The following is a 9792-nucleotide window of genomic DNA, read 5'->3' as shown; positions in this document are numbered from 1 at the left end:
TGAGCCCCGCAGGGCGAGCTCTCCGCCGCGCCCAGCACAGGCGGGGCTGGAGGGACAAAGGGGCGCCCTCCAGAGCGCTCGTCTCCGCGCCGGGGTTCAAGGCTGTCACGGTACAAAAGCTCCGACAGGAAAATACCCCGCAGGGTCCCCGCCGCGGAAGGGAGGGGGCGCGGCCCCGCCCCAGCCCCAGCCCCAGCCCACCGCCCTCGGACGTCGTGCGTCAGCGTGCCCGGCTCCGGGCTCCAATTTCCGCCCCTCCTCCCGCCGGCCAAGGGGGCACGCCCATTGGCACGCGCACGCCCCGAGGCCGGGTGGGCGCCTCTCTCTGTACGGATTGGCCCTGCCGCGAACCCGCGAACCAATGGCGTTCGCCTTTGTCCTCGGCCACGCCTCCTCCCCAGGCGTGGGCGCGTGACCGCTCCATCCCGCCGATGCGCGCTCCGGGATCCCCGCCCCCTCCGCGTGCGCAGCTCCCCGCTGCCGCCGCCGCCGCCTGTAACCTGCGCCGCCAGGATGTGGCTGGGGGCTGACGTCGGGTCCAGATGTGGCCCCGGCCCCGCCCACCCCCGGGGCCGGGCCGCCCACACCGAGCAGCGGCGCGCGCGGCGGCTGTCCCGCCTGCCACAATGCGCGGCGAGGCTGCGGCCGCGACTTGGCGCGGCCGTCCCTAACGTCGCCACTCGGCATCCTTAGGACAGGCCTCCCCTGACGCCCCGCGGGGACCCCACTCGCCCGCGCCCCCCAGGCGCTCACTCTTCGGTGCCCAGCCAGGCGGGCGCCTCGCAGACGCGGAGCCGCGCGGGTGACGGCAGAGGCGGCTGCGCGCCCAGCCCAGCCCGCGGAGAGGGCGCGCCGCGCCCCCGCCCCCTGCCAGCTCTCCGGAGGCCGTGGGTGCGGATGCGCCGCTGACGACTCGCAGCGACCAGCAGTGCCGCCCGCCCGCCGGCCGGAGCCCGCAGCATGGCAGCCGCCGCCTATGTGGACCACTTCGCCGCCGAGTGCCTCGTGTCCATGTCGAGCCGCGCGGTCGTGCACGGGCCGCGGGAGGGGCCTCAGCCTGGACCCGAGGGTGCGGCCGCTGTCGCCGCCACGCTGCCCCGCGTCGAAGAGCGCCGCGACGGCAAGGACAGCGCCTCGCTCTTCGTAGTGGCGCGGATCCTGGCGGACCTTAACCAACAAGCGCCGGCGCCCGCCCCCGCGGAGCGCAGAGAGGGCGCCGCGGCCCGGAAGGCGAGGACCCCCTGCCGCCTGCCGCCCGCGCCACCACCCGCCCCCGAGCCCGCCTCCCCCGGCGCCGGTGGCGCGGCGGCCGCGCCCCTCAGCCCGGCGTGGAGCGAGCCCGAGCCCGAGGCGGGGCTGGAGCCGGAGCGAGAGCCGGGGCCCGCGGGGAGCGGCGAGCCCGGCCTCAGACAAAGGGGCCGGCGGGGTCGAAGTCGCGCCGACCTCGAGTCCCCGCAGAGAAAGCACAAGTGCCACTACGCGGGCTGCGAGAAAGTTTACGGGAAATCCTCGCACCTCAAGGCGCACCTGAGAACTCACACAGGTCAGTGGGGCGGCCCGGGGCCAGTGCGAGTTACCCGGCCACGCCCCCGGAGCCGCCGGCGGGTAGCGAGGGGAGGTCGGGCCGGGAAGGGTCGGGGCCTCGCCCCTTTCCCAGCCGCTTGGGTCTGCGGGCGACATCCCGCGCACCGCGCGAGGCGGGTCCCGGCGCTGGGAGCCGGCGACCGCGCCCCCGCCGGGCACGCCCCCTCCCCGGGCGCGCTCGGGCGGGGCCGCGGGGGCGATCGTCGTCATCTGGGCCGGGGCCGGGGCCGGGGACCCCGCCCAGGCCGGGGGGGCGCAAGGGCAGGTGCCGGCTAGCTGGGTGGGGGCCGCGGGTGCCGCCCGGGGAGGTGGGCGGCCCGGGAGCCGCGGGGGAGGGGTGTCCTCGCCCGGCCCCTCCCTCGCCGGCCGGGCGCGCGCTCGGGTGGGGAGGGGCCGGCCCGGGCGCGCGGCGGGCGGAGTTCACGCGGGGACAGGGCTGCCTCCAGCCACTCGGCACATTCTTCGCTCTCCTCTTCCTGTAATTTTTCCAGCGCTCTAAGTTTTAATTTGTCGAAACCAGAGCCAGTGGCGGCCGACGCGGGGGGCGGTCCTGGGTCCTCTCCCGCGGCTCTTTGTGGGAGCCCCGCCCATCCGGCCGGCGGGGGCGCGCTGGACCCGAGGGGTTCCTGGGGCCCGCTGCGCTTTCTCCCGAAAGGAGCGCCCTGCCTCCTGCCCGTAGGTCTGCGCCGCCCACCTCCCCGCCGTGCTCTCACCTGCCGGGGCCGGATGCGGGCAGGCAGCACCTGCACGGGGGCGGGCGGCCGGAGCCGGCAGCCTGGGATCCGCGGACCGCCGCCCGCCCCCGACCCCAGGGCAGCACTTCCCTTCGCGCGAGTCTGGGACTGTGTCGTTGATTCCTCTGTGGTTGTTTTTTGTTTTTTAAACACAAAAGTGGAAACAATCTTTTAATGGTTAAACAACCTTTCTTCCCCAGTTTGGTTTAAAGAATTGTGTATTTCATCTGAGCTCACGCGAACTCTTCTGGACACTTAGGTCTTCCACCTTTGGGACAGTTTTTAAGCCTTTATACTGTTAACTTCGTGATCAAAGGTTTAGGTTTCTCATTTGTAAAACAGCTCACAAACTGATTACATGACTGATTTAAAAACCGCAGTAGGCTTCAAGAACCTAGAGCTGAAAGGCTTTTTCTGCCGGTACATTTGGAGCTGAGTCGGCCCAAGGTCTTCGGGTGTCAGGTACCGCGGATCTCACGACCGCTTCCCCGCGAGGCTGTCCCCTCATTTCTGGTCCCACGCTGTGGCCGCTCAAACCACGTGGCAGGTGGTGGGGTCGCGGGTGAAGGCGGGCCGTTTCTAGGCTGTCTGAGTCAGAGTTCGGGCTGTGTGGACTCTTGAGGGGGGTGGGGACGTTACTGCAAGAGTGGGTGTGGTCGTGGGGGAGGGGCGAAGCTAGGTTTGGAGCCAGGCGGACCCCAAGTACCCGGGCGGGGCCAGCGTTTGGGGTGCGGCTGGGGTTGAGTACCCCGTTGAGGCGAGGCCAGTACTGGGTAGGGAACTTGATTGGAAAACCTTTCTGCAGCCACTTTTACTGTGGCCTTCCACCCGGCAGCACCCGGTAGCCAGCTTCGCGAATTGCGGAGGGACTGGCCCGGGGCGGGGCTCGCCCGGGCCTCCGCCGGGGCATGCCTTCCGGGTTGTCTCAGCCCCCCTGGTCCAGGGTCCGTGTGCCCTGCGCAGCACAGGGCAGGATGGCTAGATGCTTGGGTCAGGGGCGCTGGGAACCCACGCCTTCGCAGTGGGATGGAAGCCAGCCTCTCTGGGGTGCCTGGAAGCCCAAGGCAGTCAGAAGAGGATGGATCCATACGTTGCCTGCAAAGTGCTATGTCTGTTCTTAGAGCAGGGAGCCGGCCCCAACCTCCAGGTGTGCAGAAACTCGGAGCTCTACCTCCAGAGCAGTTGCAGACCTCCAAGTCAGGAGTGCACAGGGTTTCCTTGGGGCCCTCGGAAATGCAGATTTCCAGGTCCCAGATGCCGACTGCAGTTTAAGGGGTCCCCCAGGTGAATCTGCTTATGAACCAAGAATCCACCTCTGGTCCAGGGCACCTCCAGGAAGCCCATTTCCAGGCTGAGCCCAGGTGTGCAGAGCGTAAGTCACTGGTGTTCATAGAGGGGACAGAGGCAGCCCACAGAAGGGAGAGGAGAGGCAAGTTGGCTGCAGGGGGTGACCGAGAGGTGACCCTGGGAAGACCCGAGCAGCAGACCCTGGTTTGTGGGCTCCCAGAGTGTTCTGCGGTGGGAGGGGTGGTCTTTGCAGGCAGTGGCTCAGGTCATGCCAGGCATTTCATTAGGGACCCCCCTACCCCCATAGCGATTGTATGGTGGGGAGTGAATACCAAAATGACCTTTAGCCAAGGAGGCAGTTGGCACCTTGCTCTGCCTAGCTTTGTGACCAGGGACTGGTCCCCAGGTCTCCCTGCAGCTTGGTAATGTCTCCCTTGACCACCTGGAAGGTTTGCGGGAAACGAGGGTGTGTGTGTGTGTGTGTGTGTGTATGTGTATGTGTATATGTATATATATATATATATATGTGAAATTCCTTTGGGAGTTCTTAGGGTCATCTTTTTTTTTTTTTTTTTGATGTGGACCATTTTTAAAGTCTTTATTGAATTTGTTACAATATTGCTTCTGTTCTATGTTTTGGTTTTTTGGCTGCGGGGCATGTGGGATCTTAGCTCCCCAACCAGGAATTGAACCCTCACCCCCTGCATTGGAAGGTGAAGTCTTAACCACTGGGCTGCTAGGGAAGTCTCCTAGGGGCATCTTTGACTCTGGGGGAACCTGGGCTTCCTGGCTCTGCTCTGATCTCCCACCCCCACCCCTAACCGACTGCACGCAAAGAGCTGCTGCTTGTCCTGGTTAGCTGTGTGGCCGTGTGGTCCCCCAATGGTCATCCTAGGAACTCATGACTTTCTGTCACATTTAGGTAACTGTTGATGTTATAGCAAGCTCACGATAAAACAAAACAGACACAAACGTCTTTGCAACTTGAGCCCCTTGTTATTTGGTTGATCGTAACTTCCCAGCCCAAACCTGGGAGGTTTGCTAAGACTCGCTTTGGGGACTGCCTAGACCAGGAGCAGATTTTCTTGGAGGCCGAAGGGCTTTGATTTGCAAATTCAAGGACTTAGAGAAGGGAAGCTCTGGATCCCTCTGAGGGCAGACTCCCCGCCCGCCCCCCGCAGCTGGCCAGGTCGCACATATTGGAGGAGGTTCCTACCTGTTGTCCAGGATGGGGCGGGGGGCGGGGGGCGGGGGGGGGCTTGGTGAGCACCTAGCAGAGTGGCCCCAGTCTTTCTAGGCAGACATATCACAAATACATTCCTATTTGTTCCCACAAAGGATTGTTTTCAGAATGTCTCTGTGCCCTGTTTTCCCTCCAGCGCTAGTAGCCAAAACCTCTCCTTGCACCCTGGGCTGGGCCGGTCTCAGCAGCTCTGGGGGCCTGGCCAGGAAGGTGGGCACTGTGTTGGACACAGCCCCTCTCTCCTGCAGCCGCAGAGAGATGTTCCTGGCCACCTGGCCCTGTGTGGGGTGGGGTGGAAAGTAGAGTGAGACTTCACTGTCTCAGCCATTTCCTGTGATAATTTGGGGCAGGATTTGTTTGAAGTTTACACTGACCCACTGAACGAGGGATTCGATCCCCAGTGAGATTACTGGGGCAAGGATTTAGGTCCCCTTCCCCAACCCGAGCTCTGGCTTTAGAACATGGTTTCCAAGCACACTGCCCGCCCGGACCCCTGGCAGGTGCTCCCCTGGGCAGCTGCGTTGCAAAGGCAGCCTGTCAGAGTGGAGGGTGGCTGGCCAGGATCTCCTTCACCCAGAGCAAACCAAGCTGGCAGAGGGCCAGCACTTTGTCTAGGACACGGCCAGGCCAGCAGCTCCCGCCCCTGCTCGCCCACAGTCCCAGGCTGCCAGTGGGCCTAGTTGTGAAACTCTTCAAACAGTGCAGAAGTGTGTAGACAGAATGTGCAACCCTCCCCTCCCCCAGCTAACCACTGTTGCCCTTTACTGGTGCGTCCCTTTCCAGACCCTTTTCATGGATTTTTGTGTATACACGCAAGCACGTGCATCCACGGAGTAGGTGATTTTAAAACACACATGTAGGACCCACCAAACACATTCCACCGAGGCTTTTGTCCTGTGTGTTTGCTCAGTGAGGCAGCTTCGTTCTTTTTCCTGGCTGCATAGTACTCCAGGGTGCAGCTGTGTGGCTGTACTGTCACTTACCTAGTCTCTTACCTGCTGGAAGCACAGCTGCGCTGCTTTTCTTGTTTGTTTGCTGTTAGAAGCCGTGCAGCAGTAGACTCTGGTGTGTGTCTCGGTGTCCAGTTGGCATTCGTGTGGGATTGAGACCTGGTGGTGGTAGTGACGGGGGCATAGGCGGCGTTTAAATGTGTGGTAGAGCTAGCTACTATGTTGACTTAAAGGACACATTATGTTTTGAAAGGAAACAGGTTGACAGATCTTGGTCTCCCCAGTGTTAAGGTTCCTGCTGTGTCTCTGGCTGACTTTTTTTTTTTGAACTTCTCCCAGTTCTCCTTTTGTACACGTGAAAGCATCATATTGAGAACATTTGAAACAAACTCAACAAAACCATTGTTACTCTCGCATCCCTCACGATCGGCTGTCCTACCATCCTGACTCAGCTTACCCGGTAGCCCGCAGCCCCTGCCGCAGTGAGGTGTGCCCCCGGGGGCCTCCTGGCACGGCCTGCACTGGGCGGGGGTGGGGGGCACCGATGTGATGCCATTTGCTCCCCCCTCCCCTGGCTGAAAGCGGATTTGAGGCCCTCCCTCCTGTGTGAGCACCTGATAGGACCACGCTTCACTTAGCCAGAGGCCCTGTGTGTGTGGCTTCAAGCCTCTTCAAACCAACAGGGTTGGGGGAACCAACAGGGTTGGGGGCCCTGCCCCTTCAGAGAAGGTGCTGCTGAGTCCACTCGTGGCGGCCCACACGCTCTCAGGACCTGTCTGCTCTGACTTGACTCTGAATCCCGGTGGTTGTTTGATTCCTAGACGTGGCAAGGGTGAGAGACGTTGCTGGTGCTAAAAGCAAGGGAGGAAGCAAACCAAAGGGTTATTCACACGCACACATGTGTGTTTAAATATATAACTTGAGAAACCCCACAAAACCCCACAGCACTAGAGCAGACCCAGGGCATCTGCAGAGGCTGTGAGGTCCTCCCTGCCGTCCCTGGGGCCTGCGCTCTGTGACACCTGACCTTCCCAACAAAGATCTGGAGCTCTCAGGGCACTGTTAAGGTGTGTCTGGTTTGTGCCCTAAGAAGGCAGTGAAAATAGTTTTTAAAATAAAAACTTATAGAATGACGCACTCAGTGCTCATGCTGTGTCCTGCACATCCACGCGGCTTGCCAGGGGCTGGGCCTTCAATTTGCAGTACTTTCCAGTACGCTGTTTCATCTTCACAAGGACCCTATGGAACAGGCACTGTAATTATTACTAATTTTTAGATAAGGACACTCAGGCTCAGACGGGTTAAGAAATATGCTGGAGGTTGCACAACAGATGAGGGTGGAGCCTCCCCGCTTTGGGGTGTGGGTGTGCCCGCGTGCCCGTCTCGACCGGGTTCCAGGGGACGGCAGATGAGCAGGGCCTCAGGTTGTTAGAAGCCTAAGTGCCCCTCGCACACCGTTTCTCCCACAAATTCTCATTACTTCTGAAACATAAAGGGATTGTACGATGAGCATTCAAATACTCTTCTTCTCGAGTCATTAGTTAATATTCTGTCACACTTTTAAAAAATCCTTTGTTCCGTCTTTCCCACTTTCTCTCTCTAAATATTATGTTTTCTCTCTCCCCTGCCTCTCATCTCTCTAAATGTTACACATTATCTAACATACAGTCCATATTCAGTTTCCCTAGTGACCCTCCCAGGTGGCCCATACAGGAGCCGGGATGCGGTTAATCACACATTGCATTTGGTTGTCCTAATTCTTTAGTGTCCCTCAATCTGACACTAAGGGACACTAGTGTGCCCCCCCATCTTTTGGTCTTTGGTGCATTGGCATTTTAGGGATCCAAGCCAGTTGTCTTGTAGAACGATCCCACAATCTGCATTAGTCTTGTTTCCTCATGATTAGATCCACTTTAAACAATCTTCGGTCAAAACTACAACGCAGGTGATGCTGGGCCCTCTGTGCACCACAGTGCTGGATCGTGGGTGAAGGGGAGCCTGCCAGGCTCCTCCGCTGTACAGGGCTGTTCTCTTCTTGACGATAAGTGACACTCTGAGACCGTGGCTTTCCAGAGGGCCAGGGCGCTGCTGGTCCTTCACGGAGCCAGGTACCGTGCTGGGCGCCGTCTGCTCACCTTTATTCAGCCCCTTCTGCCCAGTCCACCTGCCAGGCTTCTGTTCATCCTCCAGTGTCCTTGACTGGACAGGTGCTGGGTTTTTCAGGTTTGTTGTTGCAAGTCTTTTTAAAGTAAAAGGGCAGCTCAAGAGAGTCTTAGGAGCTCCTTCCCCCAAACAAACCAGATCCCCTGATTTTACGTTGAATCAGATGTTTCCAGATGGTATTTGTAGCAGCTCAGGAGGTGTTCGTGGGCATGTTCTTCTCGGTCAGCCCACCCACACCTCGGCTCTGTGCCTACTGGTGACCTGTCTCCCAGGCCTGGGCGGGTGGGGCCTGCAGCCGGTGACACACTTAATGTCCTGGTGGGTCTCAATATGCCTTCCAGAAAAAACCCAAATACGGATCTAAGTCCACACACCTGAGCCTGTTTTCCTTTCCTTTCACAGCCCCAAATGGGATTATTTTCTTGAGAAGTCAATGTCCCGTCAAGATGGGAACAAACTTCTGAGTGTTCGCCCAGCCTGGCGGGTCAGAAGCAGCTGCTGCAGTGTGACTGGGATGGGGCAGTGGGGACAGAGGCCCCCAGAGCTGAGCGCTGGGCTCAGAAGGCCTTGGCCGCTGCCCTGGGCCAATACAGTGGAGGCTGGAACTCTGACTTTTTACCCTGCAGGCAGTGATTTGATGCGAGGTACTTAACATAGGACAGAAGGACTCCTCACCCAACCCCGAGTTCTGCCACTTGGCTGACACACACACACACACACACACACACGAACACACGGTACCCTGTCTGTTGTGGCTGACCTGAGCATCCAAGGCTGGAGCGTGTTTCTGTGGAACCCATGACTCCCAGTTCCGTGGTCAGTTTTACATGTCGGGGCCCACCCTCCCCCCCAGCGTAGAGATCCTGCAGTGAGGAGGCTGCGTCCCCTCGCTCCTCTGGTGGCTGGGCTCTGCCGTGTCCTCCACCTGCTCCCGGTCCCCTGCCGACCCGGGTGGGCTGGGGCATCCGCCCCGTTCGCCACGGGCCTCGTGTGCGTGGTGCGGGCGGCCTGGCCCAGTGCGGCGTCTGCGCTGACATCGTTCTGAACGCACAGCACAAGGCACGCTCCAGGTTTTTACTGTGGTGTGTGTGCGGGGGGCGGAGGTGGGGGATCTGTTTATTGTTCTCCTTTTTTGAAGTTCATCACGCAAAAAACACTTGCTCACCAGGAACTTGGCCGCACTCTGTGGCCACTGGCCAGCCTGTCCCAAGGTGACCTGTTCGGAAAAGTGCTGAGACTTGATGCCTCAGTTTAAATGTCCCTGCGCTGCTGTCACAGGGGCGTGGCCTGCCTGCACAGATGGGCGACCCCGTGGTCCCCGAGCACAGGGCCCAGGCCTGTCTCCTGGAGCCAGAGCCCAGGGCGCGTCATGTGAGAGCTTTGCAAGTTGGCAGTCACTCACCAGAGAGCGAGTGGCTCTGCCTGTGTCAGGCTCCTGCCTCGGAAGGGGCTTCTGGCGCAGGCCTTTGTCCTGCAGACGTGGCCAGTGGGAAGGAAGCTCAGGTGTGGAAGAGGGTGAAGCGGGCTCAGGACCTCAGGGGGCTTCCTGACCCCACCCGGGGCGGGGCCCCAGCAGGGTGCCGGCTGGGCAGCCTGGCAGGGACCTGGGGCCCGGTATGGGGCTCCTCATGCCCTTGGGTTAAGTTGACCCGAGGTCATTCTCCTCCAGTGGGAGCAGTACAGGAATTTCCTCCTCCTGTAAATTCCTTCTCTGAGCTTTTCACTTGTTTTTAACTCTCTTTTATTGTATAAATGCTCACTAATAAAAAAAAAAAAAAAGGATAAAGAACTTGTTTGGGGGCCAGAGAAAGAAGCTAAAGTTAATGGCAGA

The 9792-nt window shown here is 60.1% G+C and overlaps 1 protein-coding gene across 1 annotated transcript in view; it reads left to right on the top strand.

The window, feature by feature from the left end:
* Positions 1-581: 581 nt before the first annotated feature.
* KLF13 (KLF transcription factor 13) overlaps positions 582-9792 on the top strand; it is a 45723-nt gene continuing 36512 nt past the window's right edge. The window contains exon 1 of the mRNA XM_068559186.1: positions 582-1543. Coding sequence (XP_068415287.1) covers positions 961-1543 — 583 coding nt within the window. The 5' untranslated portion in view covers positions 582-960. The remainder of the gene's footprint in view (positions 1544-9792) is intronic.

This window comes from Eschrichtius robustus, chromosome 1, assembly GCF_028021215.1.
Source record: "Eschrichtius robustus isolate mEscRob2 chromosome 1, mEscRob2.pri, whole genome shotgun sequence".
In the NCBI taxonomy this organism is placed as follows: domain Eukaryota; kingdom Metazoa; phylum Chordata; class Mammalia; order Artiodactyla; family Eschrichtiidae; genus Eschrichtius; species Eschrichtius robustus.
The sequence above is the reverse complement of the archived record's forward strand: the minus strand, read 5'-3'. Positions and strand labels throughout refer to the sequence as shown.